This window comes from Maniola hyperantus, chromosome 21 (genome assembly GCF_902806685.2).
Source record: "Maniola hyperantus chromosome 21, iAphHyp1.2, whole genome shotgun sequence".
Classification (NCBI taxonomy): Eukaryota; Metazoa; Arthropoda; class Insecta; order Lepidoptera; family Nymphalidae; genus Maniola; species Maniola hyperantus.
In genome coordinates, this window is record NC_048556.1 from 6,101,593 (window position 1) to 6,119,293 (window position 17,701).

Here is a 17,701-nt window from a genome sequence, read left to right on the forward strand (position 1 = left end):
TAAAAAGTAGGAGCCGTAGTGGCTCAGTGGTTAAAACGTGGAGTTCTGTAGTAGGGTCATGAATTCAAATATTGCAGTGTTTTTTGATTATTTAATAGGCACGTGTGTCTACAGTAGGTACAGTAAGAAAAATATCAAGTGGGTACCTACGTATATACTTACTTACATGTGGAATCTTTCAACTATAGTCCACGCAGCATAAATCGGTCATTTATTTGGCAAGTGGGACTTCTGTTGTGACACGCCTGGTTATAAGTCGTCGATGTTCAATGGTGCTTTTGCTTTGCTGAAAAGCGCATACGTACAGTGTGGTCCTTGGTAGTAGCGTATAGTGCGAGTGCGTATGGAACCCCGCCCGCCCTGCGCTTGGCACGCGTAGCACTGAATCCGAAAGCTCGGCGCGCGGGGAGCCCCGCGGCGTGCTCGCGCTCGCGCGCCAGTACCCCTTCGACCAGCGATGCTGTGCTGTCTCCGGAAATAGAGTACGACCGACGTCCCTCCCCGCGGACACCAGACGTCACCGCGAGTGACATCGCGTCCATTTAAATTGCGGTTAAATTTAACGATCCCTACGAATAAGCCATTCAGTTATTTCAAAGATACGGCGTTAACATTCGAACCGCAGTTTAAAGGCGGCGTTGGCGAGCTGCATTCCCACGGGAATGCATTTCGCATTCAGTGAAGTCTGTTTTCAGTGTGGTTTGTGATTCGCGTCCATAGATCGACCGATCGGGGTGCGCGAGTGTAGTGCAAATGACCGGTAGCCCGCTGTAGAGGGCCGGAACCTTACAAAATGTGGACCAAGAGATCAAAGTTATGGAGGTTTATGTTGTGCATGTTGTTCGCCGTGTCGGCGCTCGCGCTCGCGGCGAGAGGTGAGTGGAGTCGCGCGGCGCGGCCAGGGCGGTTGCGCACGCTCTGCGTCACTAGTTCGTTGCTATTTTCGGTGTAACTTGCGCTGAAATTATGTAAAAAGAGCGTTTGTGCGCTATTTTTGGCTATAACCTTAGGAAAGTATTTAAACTACAAGGTTATTATGATTTAATTATCACTCATCGTGTTTAATCAGAGCTTGGAGCGAGCAGAGCGGCGCTAGACGTGCCGCGGCATAGCTACGCAAATAGAAATACAGGGATTTGTCGTTATGCGTCGCCATCTTGTGAAAAACGATAGGATCATGACGACATTATAAAAGTGAGACACGGAAATAGGTCACATCATAACTTTTACATAACTTCTGACCTACATTTCATTAGTACCTGACCTAGGTAGTTATAAATTAATGTACCTACTTACAAAAAGTTTCTAACCCTATGTTACATCAAAAGTCAAAACCATTGAAGGAAAAAAGAAATTTTGAATAATTGTTTATCGTTAGGACGAAGAATGAAGATCCGTTATTTTCATTAAGTAGGAGTTACTGTGCAATGTTTGTGAAAATTCACCACAAGATTGCCTATTATAATCTATTTATTGCCTATTGATCCGGCTAGAAAGGATCCAGGATTGGTACCCACCATAAGCGGAGCGAGACCAATAATTAATCTATGGTACCCACTTTATTTTTTCAGATTCCGTATTAAAATGGTAAAAAAGGAACCCTTGACGTGACTAAGTCCGTCCATCCGCCTGTAACACTTGTTTATTTCAGTAACTGCTAATGCTATTTTGTTAGTAATACTTAGTTATAAATATTGTTTGTCCAGCCTTCGAAAAAATCGATCAAGTGCGAGACGGACTCGCACACGAAGGGTTTCGTACAAGAAATTACAGTTTATTTTACATTATTTTTGTCCATTTTCATGGCGGCCGTTTTGAAAATTTTATTATTTGTTGATGTAGCGGCAATAGAAGTACACATTCTGTAAAAATTCAACTCTGTACCTATTACGGTTCACGAGATACAGCCCGCTGACAGACAGACGGACGACGGACGGACGGACAGTAACCTTTGGGTACGGAATCCGTACCCAATTGGGTACGGGTAATAACACCGTAATTTACCCTCTTATTTTGAAGTTTGCGTACTGCAGTCGTATTTTTAGGGTTCCGTACCTCAAAAGGAAAAACGGAACCCTTATAGGATCACTTTGTTGTCTGTCTGTCTGTCTGTCGGTCTGTCAAGAAACCTACAGGGTACTTCCCGACTACACCTAGAATCATGAAATTTGACAGGTAGGTAGATCTTATAGCTGATATTTGGGGAAAAATCTGAAAACCGTGAATTTGTGGTTACATCATGTATCGTAGTTTTTGAATTATCGTGCAAAATGTCGAAAAAATACGACTGTAGTACGGAACCCTCATTGCGCGAGCCTAACACGCACTTGGCCGGTTTTTTTAAACATTTTGCACGATAAATCAAACTCTATTAAATGCATTAAAAAACTGTTTTAGAATGTGCAGGTGCCCTTCTTCCAGGTATACTAACTAATCAGGTATACTAATTTGTTCAAAAACACATTTAATTTTTTTTGTGATGTAGGTAACCACAAATTCACGGTTTTCGGAATGTGTTCGGAATTTTCTCTCTACTTGTGCACACAAGACATTGCTACCTGCTCAACATGACTCTAGGAGTCTAGGTCAACAGGAAGTAGGCAGGCACCTACCCTATAGGTTTTGGTCACCCTGAATTGACTGATAGGACAGACCATATAATATGTTTATCATCTATGGGCTGTCTGTCCCATAGATGATAAACATATTATATGGTCTCAGACATACAACGAAGTGATCCTATCAGGGTTCCTTTTCCCTTTTGAGATCCGGAACTCTAAACAGTAGATTAGGTACTTATGGGTATGTGCAAAGTCAGTCGCAGGTATAGGTACTTAGCCAATAGAGAAGGATTTTCCGTGCGAAGCCGGGGAAAGTTTGTAAGTCTAAATATATAAAAGGAAAAGGTACGCACAGCTCAAACTACTGGACGAATCGGACTAAAATTTGGCATGCAAGATATATATCATGACATAAACATCCGCTAAGAAAGGATTTTTGAAAATTCATCCCCTAAGGGGGTAAAATAAGGGTTTGAACTTTGTGTAGTCCACGCGGATGAAATCGCGGGAAAAAGCTAGTTTATTCATAAACCGGGAATTTCCTTTCAAATGCAGAGCATTTTTAGTGATGAATCAATGACAGATCATCTGTAGCTAGAAAGATTTACTGAGGAATGTGTGAAGGCCAATCATTTGGGTCAAACGGTTTGCAAGGAGAAAGCTATAACAAATATCATAAATCTAAAATAGCTTGCACGACCTAGGCATTGTTTACTTTACCACTATCTACATCATAAACTAAATGTTATATCATTGTAATGTCATATGATCATCATCATTATCATGATCAACCCATCACCGGCTCACTACAGAGCACGAGGCTCTCTCAGAAATGAGAAGGGTTTTGGCCATAAACTACCAGCTGGCCAAGTGCAAATTGGCAGACTTCACACACCTTTGGAGTACTTATGGAGAACTTTCAGGCATGCAGGTTTTCTTTTACCATTAAAGCAAGTGATATTTCATTGCTTGAGACCCACATAAGTCTGAAAAGTCAGAGGTACGTGCCCGGGACCGAACCCACGGCCTCCCGAGTAAGAGGTGGATGTCTTAACCACTAGGCTATCACCTCTAACTTTTCGGAGCCATGTGCGTTTTACTAAGTAATCATGGACCTTATAGTAATTAAATATCTGAAGATAAATTGTGAGGAAACCTGCATGCCTGAGAGTCCTCCATAATGTTCTCAAAGTCGTGTGAAGTCTGCCAATCCGCACTTGACCAGCGTGGTAGTCTGCGGCTAAAACTCTTCTCATACTGAGAGGAGACCCGTGCCCGGCGATGGGTTGATCATGATGATGATGAGGCCTCATAATATCTATTGTATATCTATTGATTCCCGACGAATATAATATATAATACGAGTCTGAAGTGGTAATGGGCATAGAGCACAAAGTTCGAAAAACCGATAGACGTTGGGGACCCAAGCTGCTGGAATACCTACCTACGGACCGAAAAGCGCAGCGTTGGCAGACCCATTTAGAATTTGGATAGACGAGATTATACGTGTCGCAGGGAGCCGCTGGATTCAGGTGGTGCACGACCATGGCGCGTGGAAGACACACAAGAGACCTGTGTCCAGCTGTGAATGTTTATCGGTTAACGATGATGTAGATGATGATTTATTAGATTTTGTCTGCGTGGAATTCCGTGTAGGTTAGATATATGCCTTTCAAATAAAATATCATAGGTACTTATTATTAAATTCTACGCTTTCATCCAATCGTGAAACATATAGTTATTTTGATTGTTTACAGATAAACAGAAATGTCCATATTTAGGTCAATGACCCCTAGCCCTTGAGCATCGCTAAAAATGGCATCACCATGATGAACGATGTTCAAGGGCTAGGGGACACTCAATGCATGTATGCGAACTTGGAAACGGTCTAGGTCTAGGTCTAGGATTTTACAAGGACAAGACCTATTTGAATTCTTAATATATTATTTTCAGCCGACGACGACATTCCATCCGAGTCACAATGCCGTCCATATATCGAAAAAGCACTTAAAGAACTCGAATCGGGAGACTCAGAAACAGGTACAAATGTTTATATTATTCCTTGTCTATATACCTACAGTTTGTTTGAGATTTATTATGGATATTTTCACCCCTGCTCTCTCTTTTTCTTTCTCTCTCTCTAATAAATATTAATAGGTAGGTAACTATTATAGTTCATAAAATATAATAGTTTTGTATTTCAGAATCTACAGAAAGAAACGAATCAAGTGAAGCTAGTGTAGATGTCGATACGAAAGAAGAAAATTCAGCAGAAGAAGGGGCGACGGCAGAGGCGGATAGCACAGAGGACGGAGATAGTCAAGAAGATGCGCCATCAGTAGAGGTTGCGGATGAACCATATATGTCTCAGGTATCCTATGAAGACGAAGGAAGCCCTGCCGACGCTGAATCTAAAGAAGACGCGACAACAGAAGAGACCGACGATAGTGCTGAGAAACAAGCAGATGACAGCAAAGAAGATGACGGAGACAGCAAGGAGGATGCATCTGCTGACGAACAAGAAACCGAAAAAGGTTATCTTATATGTATATAAAAAGGAAAGACTGACTGACTGACTGACTGACTGCATCAACGCAAAGCTCAAACTAATGGACGGATTAGGCTGAAAGGCATGCAGATAGCTATTATAACGTAGACGTTTGCTTAGAAAAGATTCCTAAAATTCAATCCCTAAGGGGTTAAAAGAAGGGTTTGAAATTCGCGGATGAAGTCGCGGGGATAAGCTAGTTATTATACATAACAATTTAAGATAATGTATTTTAATAACATATATAGACATTCGATTTTTAATTTGTTATGTCGAAACTCCTGACTGAATAAGTGAATGGAATTTGGTAATTAAATCGTAAATCGTAGCCAGATAAACTTTGCGAAGTGAAAAAAAAATTATAAAAAAAAATTAACTAATTATTTTTAGTAACAGGGCCCAAAGATTTACATACAAATCTTTAATTAGACGTTTGTAGGAAACATGGAAAGGGTTACTTTCCTACTTCTCATAGTATTATTGATAAAGACAATAGTAATTGAAAATTGAAATATGTGTTTTTTTATAGTAAAAATATTTCTGAATAATTTCTAGAAAGTGGTGAGGTAGCTGACGAGGCTGATAGTAAGGAAGATTCTGAAGATAGTAAAGAAGATGGACAAGATAGTCAAGAAGAAGCCCAAGATAGTCAAGAAGATGGACAAACCAAAGAGGACTCGAGTGAAGATGGAGCCGAGAGTAAAGAAGGAAAGGAATCGGAAGAGCAAGAGGGTGGTGATACTGCGAAATCTGAAGCAGTAACCGATGCGGACCAATCTGAGAAAGCTACCGATGCGTCAGAAGAAACTGATGCAGCCAAAGCTGAAGGTGAAAGTGACGAGGACACTAAAACAGAAGAAGACGATGGATCTCAAGAAAAGGCTGAATCTGATGAAGTAGAGGGAGGATCGGAACAAACAAGTGACTCCCAAGAAGAAAAAGACAATGAAGAATCTGAAGAATCCATAAAAGAAGGAGAGGAGAAATCTGACGAGGAGAAAGAAGAGTCGTCAGAGAAAGATGAATCTGTTGAAGGCGACACTGCAGAAGACAAATCAGAGGAAAAAGATGAAGGTGCTGAGGAAACGAGCTCAGAAGATGACGTAAAAGAAGCTAGCGAAGAAGATTCGGAAAAATCTGAAGAAACTGGTTCTGAAGAGGGTGAAGAAAGCGAGGAAGAAGGTGCTCCAGAAGAAGATTTACTTTTAGTAAGTTAGTTTTACTAATAGTAAAACCTTTTTATTGTCTTTATCCATAGACAAAGTATGCCACTTTGAAATAAAATAATTTCAGGCAGTGCAAGACCGCGGCGTGTGGAAGGGCCTTACAAGAGACGTATGTCCAGTAGTGGACGTCTATCGGTTGATGATGATGATGACTACTTGCTGTCGCACAAAAGTCCCGAGATTATCTAAATATATAAAAAGAAATACTGACTCACTGACTGACTCATTAACGCCCATCCCAATCTTTGACCTAAAAGCTTAAAGCTGACCTTGAAGCTGAAGTTTTGCACATTTTTCCAAATCCTCATGAGAGCGAAACATTTCAAATTAAATATTTAAAATTTTGATTTCAGACATTAGAGATTCCAGAAAATCTGAGATCTCGTGACCACATAATCCAAATCTTGAGATTAGACGAAGATGCAAGCGAGGCAGAATTAATTATTGAAAAATCTGCTGATATTGTTCTCAGAGATTTGAAAAGGCTTTACGAGAACTCAATAAAGCCCTTAGAAGTTCTTTATAGGTATAGAGACCTGAGTAATAGACATTTTGGTGATCCTGAAATATTTTCGAAGCCTTTAGTACTGTTTATGGGACCGTGGAGTGGTGGAAAATCTTCTATTTTAAACTATTTGACTGGACTAGAGTTTACAGAATGGTCCTTGAGAACAGGTAAGGATTTTTAGAAACGAACAATATTTTATTGGTGAAATTGTTTATTGAAGGAAATTATTGAATAAACTTTTACAGGTGCTGAACCATCTCCTGCTTACTTCAATATTTTAATGCACGGCAAAGATCCACAAGTATTAGACGGTACACAATTAGCAGCTGACTGGACTTTCTCGGGGCTACAGAAATTCGGACAAGGTTTAGAGGAGCGTCTAAGGGGACTGAGGTATCCCAGTAAATTACTGGAAAAGGTAAATGTTTTTTCCTTGGAATTTGGCAAATATTAGATCTTCTAAGTAAAAGAAAAATCCTGTCTCCCTCACTGACTGACTCATCAACACCCTCCCCAAACCCATGGATTTTGTAAAGAGGTTCTCTTTATACTGTGGACAAGGAATAAGGGCGAATTCTTCGCAATTCCCACGGGTTTAAGAGGATGTACATTTTCGCTGAAGAAAGCCATGAAAGGTGGTTCGTGGAAGGTGGCTAGTGAGTTGGTAGTTTAACGACATTTTTGTATTACTTTTATAGGTGAACATTGTTGAAATCCCTGGAATACTGGAAGTCAGGAAACAAGTATCTCGAGTGTTCCCGTTCAACGACGCTTGTCAGTGGTTCATAGATCGCGCTGACATCATATTCCTTGTTTACGATCCCTCAAAACTTGATGTTGGACCTGAAACAGAGGCTATCCTCGACCAGCTTAAGGGCAGAGAATCTCAGGTTTTTATACAAATGATATTTTATATTCGTCCATGTTTGTTTGGTAGTAAATAGTGCATGGAATAACCAACTAGCTATCACAGGATAGTATTAAAATACTTATATTTGTGAAACAGACCCGCATCGTGCTGAACAAAGCGGATTCCGTGAAGCCTGAAGAGTTGATGCGTGTGCAAAGCGCGTTAATCTGGAACATATCTCCATTGATGAGCTCCCCACAGCCACCGGTGATGTACACGGTGTCACTATGGTCTCTGCCCTACGAGCCGGGCGCACCCATCCGCCTGCTGCAGGCCCAGGAGCGAGAACTGCTGAGAGACCTGAGGCAGGCCATTGACCGGCGTATCGAGAACAAGATCTCCAGCGCTAGGAGATTTGCGGTAAGAACTACGATAGTATGTGAAAAACCGTGTATTGGATTTTGTACACGCGGTATTCGTACTTATTAAGTAGTAACAAAAACATAGACACAAGTAAAGTAGTCTTTTAATTTTGTGCACGCCTTATTATCCTGGACCATGATCAAAATTTTAGCATCTTAAAAATTTCTCGAATAAATTGAAGAATTAATGTAATGAACGGTCAGGCTGATTTGTTAAATGTTACCTTGTCTTGTATCGGCCTTGGACCAACTTGAAATGTATTGAAAACTTTTACCTTTTTTTTCAGGTCCGCGTAAGAAACCATGCTAAGATGGTCGACTGTTATCTAACTACGTACTACAACCACAAAACTATCTTCGGCAATAAGAAGGTTATTGCCGACGCTATAATCGAGAACCCTCAGAACTATCACATCTATGAGGGTCTCAGTACACTTACCAACATTTCCAGGTGAGTATTTCAATCAATTCTACAACAGTTATTGTGTATCTCCGGCTAAACTTACTTGTTTGTCGGAGTATGCTCGACTACACTAGCGGCACGCTATGATGGCCGGTTTGACACATTACAATAGTGATGTGGAATGTCAATTTATTCTCGAACAAAAAACAATTAAGTTTTGTTTTTGTACCTGATTAAATAGGTTTAATAAAACAAAAATGTATATGTTTATTTAATTTATTTGAACGAACTGAATATTTGAACGAAAATGAATATACATACTTTATATGCACACAAGAAACATATGAATACAAAAGATACCGAAAAAGGTGCCACAAAAGGCCATAATTAATCAGATTCGTCCATACTACTATTTTCACTGTCGTCACTGCTATCATCACATACATTAATAATTATATGTTCGTTTTCTATAATATTATCTATTTTCACATCTCTTTCATAATCTTCCCTTATTAATTTAACAGTTCTATTCACAACCTTTTCCCAGTCTCCTTTAGTCACATGTTCACAAGCTTCTTCTAATAATTTTAGCATTTTTTTTGTGGTAAATGGGGGTTCTGTATTGTGTCTTGCAGCATATCCCTTACTTTGAGCCCACACCAACTCAATCGCATTATACTCACAATGGTAAGGCGGTAACCGTATAACTCTGTGCCCATGTTCTAATGCTATTTCGTCAATGACGTATCGGATCTTGGTTGGTTTGTTTTCTTTTAAAAGACGTACTAATTCCGCTTTTAACATATTCATGTTTGCATCTACGCCATTTTTACGAAGCCATGCGACGATATCAGCTTTCTTTTGGGATTGGGCAGGTGGCTTGTCAATTTGCATCGAGTGGTATGGGGCGTTGTCCATAATTATAATAGATGGTTCAGGGAGGCTACACAACATTGAGGTAAACCATTCAGTAAACTTTTCTCCATTCATGTCTTCATGATAGTCTCCAGTGGTTTTTGACGCAAAAGCCATGAGAGAACCTTCGACAAACCCGTTGATGGTTCCGGCGTGACAAATTATAAGTCGCGATCCTTTTCCTACAGGAACTTTGGAAGTAGATGCTGCTGTGTCATCGTTCCAAGAACGGCCTACAGTATGGTTAGCATTAAGCCATGTTTCATCCAAGAACACAACATTTTGCCAATTTTTGATTTCTTTCACTTGCCGTAAAAAAGTATACCTTGCCATCGCTATATCAAATCTTTCCATCAATATTTTGCGTTTGTTACATTTTTTGTATCGAAATCCAATGGTCTTCAAAATCTTCGTTAAAGAACTTTCCCCACCGAAGAATAATCCAGCTTCCTTCAGTGAATGCACCAACTTTTTTCTTGTTGGATACTCCTTCTGTAAATAGTAGCCGTAAACATGTCTTCGGATAGCATCGGCATCAAAGCTATCGATGCCTACGACTGGTTTTGCTCGTTTTCTCTTTTTTGGTGTGTGAAGTTTATTTTCTTCTGTGCCAGTCTCGCCATATTTTTTTTTAGTTATCCGTCTAACAGTTCGTTGTCCAATATTAAGCGCATCAGCTACGCGTTCAACCACTGACGTTATAGGTAAAATTGGCCCTCCATTTTGAGCTTCACGATCGAAATAGTTACGAAGGCGTATTAGGAACTCACGTGTCTGACTATTTAGAACAGTTCTCTGCGTACGTTCGGTCATATCGACGAAATCCACAACAAAGGGCTTGAACAGAGTCCAAATTAACGAGCAAGGGTCAACAGTAATGCAGTATCAATATTTGAAATCCAAAGCCAGGTCAAAACTATATCACAATCGCATTGCACTGACAGTTTATACTTTTCGAAGCAACGTCAATTCGAAACTGCTTTGTTTTGCATTGAGCATTGACGCGAGTTTGCCGGAGGTAGTAGTTGTGCTAGCCAGCGATCCTATGTGACGATCGTATTAGATTCCATTTTTAAAAATTTATTGATATTTTTTTGCGATTTCAGAGGTTTGTCCACATAGTGAAAATTGTTCATATTCACAAGTACATTCACCCCTTAAATGGTGCAAACTGATTTTTCTACACTTGTATACATTTAAGAAATCAATTTAATAAATAAATTTTGAGTCCTAAACCTAAAACTACATTCGATAAAATTTATGAATCTCTGCACATCACTATCGTCAATAAAGTAATACAATTATTTCCTTCAAAGTCGTTATCAATTAATACGGAACTTCATGAGCGGACAAACGTCAAACCGGCCATCATAGCGTGCCGCTAGTTTAGTTTCGTTCGAACCCGTTCGTCCGCTCAGATTTATTTAAAATCCCGTAGGGACTCTTTGGTTTTATGGGATAAAAATAGCATACCTACTCATGTGATCCGAGATATAAACCATCTCTGTACCTATAGTCCGCGACAGGTCGAGATGGCAGTCGGGGTTTGAGGCGGGGGCGCCCCGCACATACGCACGTCACCCACGCTCGCCCGGACTATGTTAGCGCGGGTGTGCAGGGCGTTTCCTCTCCGATTGCTATCTCGACCTGTCTCGTACTATAGATACTTACCTTTCGTCAAAATAGCTTAAGCGAATGGACCGTAAAAAGTTAGCTGACAGACAGATAGAAAAACACTTTCGCATTTATAATACTAAATACGAATATTTCAGGTACGATCTTCCTGATCCCGAAACGTATCGGGATTTCTTCCGGCTGAACCCGCTGTACGAGTTCCAGCAGCTGTCGGCGACGTGCACCTACTTCCGCGGCTGCCCCATCACGCGACTCGACGTCGCCATCGCCTACGACTTCCCCGAGCTGGTCGGAAAGTACAAGAAGATGGTCGAAACTGCCACCCCCCAGGGAATGCCCAAGAGTTGAGACGCAGCCCCTTGCCACGTTCAAAAAACAACACCCGCTTTTTATTTTAGCGATATGGATTAGACGAATATTATGGGCACATTATGCATTTCTTTTTCTAATTGGGCGTCGTAACTCTTAACATTTTTTTATTTAAAAACCCGCATTTTCTATTCATTCGTTTAATCGTATAGTAGGTAGATCATTTATTTTGCTTAAACACTCGCTTGTTCCTATTTTTTTGACGTGAATGTTATAGTGTCTGGTGAAAACTAGCTGTTTTAGGTTTTTTTTTGAGTTTTTAGTCGACGTAGAAAATGCAACACACTTCCATTTTCCTAATTAACCATTTTTATACGAAAAAAAATCAATCTAGTCATTACAATTAAAGTTTGTTAGTGAAACGTTGTTACTCTTATTTATTTATTTATTGAGGTGCGTTCCTAGAGTTCTTCTCTAATCTAAGAGATCTAAGTAATTAATTTAATGCTGTCTCAACCCTGATTAATTCTATGTTAGAATGAGACGCTATGTGAATACTTAAAATATAAAATAAAATATTGTTAACATTGTTTTATTTCTAGGAAGGAAATAACATCCTTTTTTTGTACCTAGATGGTTAAAAATGGAATGATCCCAATTCCAAACTTAACTCTAGGTAGGTAACTAACTGTAGCAAAATGCAAATCTACATAATATGACTGTAAGAAAATCATTTTGTTCAAAATTTTAAATTACTTTTGGAACTAAATAAAAACTATATTCTATAGATTCTAGTTGAATTTATATAATGCCCGCGATTTCGTCCGCGTGGATTTAGGTTTAAAAAAACCCGTGGGAACTTTTGATTGTCCGGGATAAAAGTATTTTTTTTTTTTTTTTTTTTTTAATTTATTATTAACATACAAGAAAAAATTACACATAATAGGTAGCACGCATTGTAAAAACCACAGAGGTTTGACCCTCAATGCGTACGTCTGCGCTTTACATCATGCCTACTTATATCATTAAAAAAATATATATTCTAAGACTATATTCTAAGTCCATCTGCAGGACAAAAGCTAACTCTGTAGTAAATTTCGGCAAAACGGAGTTGGAAACGGAAACGGATTCCGTCAAAACAGAACGGGTCATGATAAGCTAGCAAAGAGACATACTTTCGCATTTTTTAGTATGGAAATGTTTTTCAAGTTATTGTGCATACATGTGGGAGCTGACAACCAATAAGGGATTATTATGGGCGTATTTGACGTCATCAATAATTCAACGAGGTGGCTAACTTAAGCGAGCTTTGGAATAAAAATAATAAATGATTATGACATTTGATATTTATGACAGCCACGATGTAGAAGTCGTAGAAGTAAGGTATTAGAAGTGCACAAGGGCACAAGGTGCACAAGCCAATCTAACAAGTGCTCTTCAGAACAAAACCTGTGTGAAGCGCTCTAATTTTAGTCTATGACAATGATGTGACGTTATGACATTAAGCATTGTCAATTCACAAATGTCAACTGTCAAGGTCAATCTGTCACCAAAAGTTGAGGTCGTTGAGGTTATACCGTTATAATTGTATAATATTTTGTTGTTAGGTTGTTCCGTATTTTTAGAAATTATTGTAAATAATAAATTTAAAACGTTATGCACACAGATTTAGCACCTCATTTACACACGGATGAATGCAATGTTGTAATAAAAATATTGCAGAACTGTCACGTGGAGGTAAGAAAGTTTTTTCATAATCCACTCCATTTTTTGCTAAATAATTGTTGTATTATACAACTATAATTGCACTTATTTAAAGTGAATTAAACGATAAAGGCTTGATACTGACTTTCGGCTTATATAATCGTAGATACCTACTTATGACAAAAACTGAAAAGAAAAATGTATTGTTTCAGCATCCATTTCGTAAATTTATCGGTTACTGCAACGACTATGATCGAGATATGAGGAAATGCTTGAAGGCAGAACGAATCCAACGCCAAACAGCTAACAATGAAGAGGCAATAAGGAAGCATGCTGAAATTCGCGCACGGATATTAGCCCAAGAAAGAGCAAACCAGCATAACTAGTTTTTTCTCTAGTTGAAAAAGTTTCTACCATGGAGTATGACATTTTAGACTCAATAGACCTCAAAGATCCAGCCATTTATAAATCATTTACAGATAGATATTTTAGCAAAAGATACATATTAAATGTGAAAGGCATTGAAAACAATGATATTATGTTAATGTTTCACTCAAATAGGGTTACCTTACTCTGTCTTGCACCAAGCCATTTCTTTTTCAAGAAAAAAGATAAATACACTCTGAACTTTAATACAGGGAAAGTTGATCGCTTAAGTAACCAAGTGAAGGGAAAAGGGAAAAAAGGTGGACAAGCGCTGTACCCAGATTCAGTAATTTGCAAAGTTGAATGGAATGACAACACTGCCTTTACAATACCTTGTGGAATGAAAGGAACTCTTGTAGAAATCAATGAAAATTTAGTAAAAAATCCTGAACTTTTAAGAGAAGCACCTGATTCAGATGGTTTTATTGCTATCATGTTATCCAGTATTGCAGTTACAGATGCTACAAAGAATGAATTATTAACTCACGAAGAGTACTTGAAAACTGTTAATGGTTAGATTAATTTGCTTGCTAGATTAGAATAGAAAATAAATGACTTAATTTTTTGTTTGCATTTTATTGCATTTTTGGCTGTGATGTAATCTTTCATTTTACTCCGCATTGCTGAGGGTTGGATCCTTTTCCATTAATCACATGATTTTTTGGGAGTTGGGATACTAATGTGGTGAGTTTCCAGATAAAAATATTTTTTATTAAATTCTTCTCTTAATATATGGCTTTTTCCAGTGCCATGTCAGCACAATGTACTTTGCCAGTCTCAAGTAGCTTGAAGGAGACAGAGGAGATTGGCCGGTAAAAATGTGCAGTTAAGATCTTAAACTGTTTACTGTAATAGAAGGGTTAATTTATTGTTAGTGACATAATATAACTATTACATGAAATATTACAACTGGGATCACAGAGACAGACACACACACGGGGAGGACAACAGAGAAACATAAATACACAAATTATAGCTTTAGTTTGTCAATTGTAAAAAATTTACATAGATACTTAATATAAGGACTATACACTAACATTAAAACACATTCATCATTTAGAGGACGGGGAATTTTAGGAGGGAGGATATCGTAAAGTTAAAGGGGAGTTTGGGACAGGAAAAGAGTATGTGGGAGGTTTTATTAAATTAAACTTTTACAATTACTTTTGAGTTGTCAAATTTGCATTAGACTACTAAGTGAGAAAACCCACTCTTAGCTAGACAATATTATTATCAAATGTTAGTGGTAAAAAGTAGAAAGAACAGCAAACCTGATTTCCGAGGCACGGAGGATAGGGAAAGGTCACATTCGGATCCTCAGTCGGTCACCCAAAAAGTTACCAACTTGAGACAACGTCGCTTCATCCACTTTCCGCTACCTTCTTGAGGTCATCAGTCCAGTGGTTTTAGGGTCGTCCCATACTGCGCTTGCTGGTCCGCGGTTTTCACTCCAAAACATGTCTGCCCCATCAGTTCTGCGACAGACATCGCTTGCCTACTACTACTTCAGCTTGCTAAATCGTTCATTAGATGTGTCAGTTACCATGATTCTCCTACGGATTTCTGCCCCTCAGACACATCCAACATAGCACGCTGAACGGCTTTGAATTTGTGGACAAGGCCAACTGTCAGTCTGCAGTCCAGGTGGAAGCGGCTGCGTCTTGGGGGGCGGCTAGCGCATAGAGCAAACTCTTTTATATTTACAAGAAATTGAAAGGATGCGTACTGAGCGCAGGTGCCGAGCGGCATGGAAAGAGAGTATGGCGGCCCGCTGGACGCACCCGCTCCCAGCTGGGCCACACTGGGCTGGGTTAAATTAATAGTCTAGTAAAAAATAAATAGGTACCTACTTACGAATTTACCTATTTAAGTTGCTTTATATTTTGTTGTTCTTATTGTTGTTATCAGTAAATAGTTTAGACAACGCCTAACCTTTGACCCATCACTATAGGCATCTTGATAATTTGTAATTATTTAGTAATATTATATGTTTTTGCATAAATAACAAGCATTCGTGTTGTAAAATGTGTTCCAGAAGCATTACCTTCTCTAAAAATCGATTGTTTGGGTGCCAGTTCAGTATCACGAATATTCAGACTCGCAGTTTAAGTGACAGTGATGCAAAAGTTAAGAAAACTCCGTTATACAAGTTGCATGAGAAATATGGTGGTAAATTGGTCGACTTTGCCGGGTTTCTCTTACCAGTGCAGTACTCGGATTTAAGCGTCTCAGCATCCCACCTTTTCACTAGAAGTCATGCATCCATTTTTGATGTATCCCACATGTTACAAACTAATGTTCGCGGGAAGGACTGTATCTCTTGGTTCGAGTCGATATGTCCGGTAGATTTGAAAGGAATGCCACCTGGCACGGGTTCTTTAACGGTTTTCTTGAATGAAAAAGCTGGAATTATCGATGATCTTATTGTTAGCAAAGTGAAGGAAGACCAACTGTATGTAGTCTCAAATGCAGGTCGTTTGGAAGTCGACAAGCAGCATATGAAGGAAACTTCAGAAAGATTTCGTAAAAACGGCAAAGACGTGACTGTTGATTTCTGGGATGTGACCGAAAGGGCTTTGATAGCTCTCCAAGGACCTAAAGCGGCGAAAAATTTACAAACTTTAACAGATATACCCCTGTCCGACTTAACATTCATGACGTCGCGTGTAGGTTCGGTAGCAGATGTGGAATGTCGTGTTACAAGATGTGGCTATACAGGAGAAGATGGTTTCGAGATATCCATACCAGCTGACAAGGCGGAAAATGTGACAGAAGCATTAATGCAGTTCGAGGATATAAAGCTAGCTGGTCTCGGTGCGAGGGATTCACTACGCTTGGAAGCAGGGTTGTGCCTGTACGGGAATGACATCGATGAAGGTGTAACGCCAGTCGAAGCCGCTTTGACGTGGCTGATCGCGAAGAGACGCCGCACCGAAGCTAATTTCCCAGGTGCTGATATTATAATACGGCAAATTAAAGAAGGCGTCACTAACAGGAGGGTAGGGATTAGGATGGAGTCTGGAGCGCCTGCTAGAAAAGATGCAGTTCTTAAAAATACTAAAGGAGAAAATATAGGTAAGGTGACAAGTGGTTGCCCAAGCCCTTCTTTGGGAGGGAATGTCGCAATGGGCTATGTCCTTGAAGAGTCAAAGAAAGTCGGCACGGAATTACTAGTTAACATTCGTGGTAAGGATGTGTCTTGCAAAATCGCCAAGATGCCTTTCATACCATCAAAATATTATGTAAAAAAATAAAAACGCTTTTAATTTGTACAAAAAGGTAATTTTATTTACAATTATCGTTAAGTGTAATAATAAAATTAATATATTATGATTAAAATAAATCATAGAGAATTAAGTAACGATTGTAATTACTAAAATCAACACAAATAAAGGACCTTTGAAATATATAAGATTCGCACACAACTACTTAATGTCTATTAATAATAATTATAATATTATTATAACATAAAATAGAATTAACAATTGAGCGATAATAGGTAAATTCGATATTAATGGGATAGTTAATTAATTAATGCATTATACTCATAGATTGAAGTATGCATTAATAATTACATTTTTGTAAAAAATATTGTGGAATTTTAAGGAATGTTGAGGCTATGTTTTATTTATATTAATACTGTTTAATATTATTAATTTATAAGTATACAAATTTTATCACAGGAATTAATCCAAAATGGAAATTGTTATCAAAAATATGTTTATTTTTCATATGAAGGTTATATATCTCTGAAAGTATTGTGTTCACACTGCTTAGACTTTTTTTAGCTTATGTTAGATAAGAAAAATATAGGAACGTTCAATACAGTTTACCGTTCAGCCAAAAGGCAAAAGGGTGGGACATATTAATTTCAGTCCGGATGCAGCCTTAGTAAGAAGTGTATAAATAAATGCAAATATTTTGTACCTAGCGTGATAAATTGAGCTTTCTGAAATATGGGTTTAGGAATTCAGATTATTATCATAAAATATTATTAACTTGTAATTACAATACAAATCCAACATTGTATTCATACTTAATACAAAACTTAAGAAAACTAACGAGCAGTTTTTTAAATTATAAAGTTTAAAAAACAATAAATAGGCAAGCACCTCCTTCTTTGCATATTTTTAAATGACAAAATGTTACCCGTGAAGAGCATTTTTCTTTTATTTAAAATGCACTTTAGATATT

General features: G+C 38.5%; 3 protein-coding genes across 6 annotated transcripts; all 3 read left to right on the plus strand.

The window, feature by feature from the left end:
- Positions 1–403: 403 nt before the first annotated feature.
- Positions 404–11,962, plus strand: LOC117992446 (sarcalumenin). Of its 4 annotated transcripts, none has more exons than XM_034980144.2 (11): positions 404–482; positions 696–875; positions 4,515–4,601; positions 4,766–5,095; positions 5,665–6,317; positions 6,689–7,010; positions 7,089–7,261; positions 7,542–7,733; positions 7,850–8,113; positions 8,403–8,566; positions 11,206–11,962. In XM_034980144.2, the coding sequence occupies exons 2-11, from the start codon at positions 794–796 to the stop codon at positions 11,414–11,416; spliced, it is 2,478 nt and encodes an 825-aa protein (XP_034836035.1). In that variant the 5' UTR covers positions 404–482; positions 696–793; the 3' UTR covers positions 11,417–11,962. The 4 variants fall into 4 exon arrangements, with proteins under 4 accessions (XP_034836035.1, XP_034836038.1, XP_034836036.1 ...); XM_034980147.2 differs by having other exon boundaries at positions 421–482; positions 721–875; XM_034980145.2 differs by having other exon boundaries at positions 468–482; positions 685–875.
- Positions 11,963–13,362: 1,400 nt separating this feature from the next.
- Positions 13,363–14,072, plus strand: LOC117992469 (protein Abitram). Its single transcript, XM_034980173.2, has one exon. The coding sequence runs from the start codon at positions 13,497–13,499 to the stop codon at positions 14,022–14,024; it is 528 nt and encodes a 175-aa protein (XP_034836064.1). The 5' UTR covers positions 13,363–13,496; the 3' UTR covers positions 14,025–14,072.
- A 1,209-nt stretch (positions 14,073–15,281) lies between these two features.
- LOC117992456 (aminomethyltransferase, mitochondrial) lies at positions 15,282–17,578 on the plus strand. Its single transcript, XM_034980158.2, has one exon. It carries the CDS (start codon positions 15,532–15,534, stop codon positions 16,759–16,761), a length of 1,230 nt encoding a protein of 409 aa, XP_034836049.1. The 5' UTR covers positions 15,282–15,531; the 3' UTR covers positions 16,762–17,578.
- The last annotated feature ends 123 nt before the right edge of the window (positions 17,579–17,701 follow it).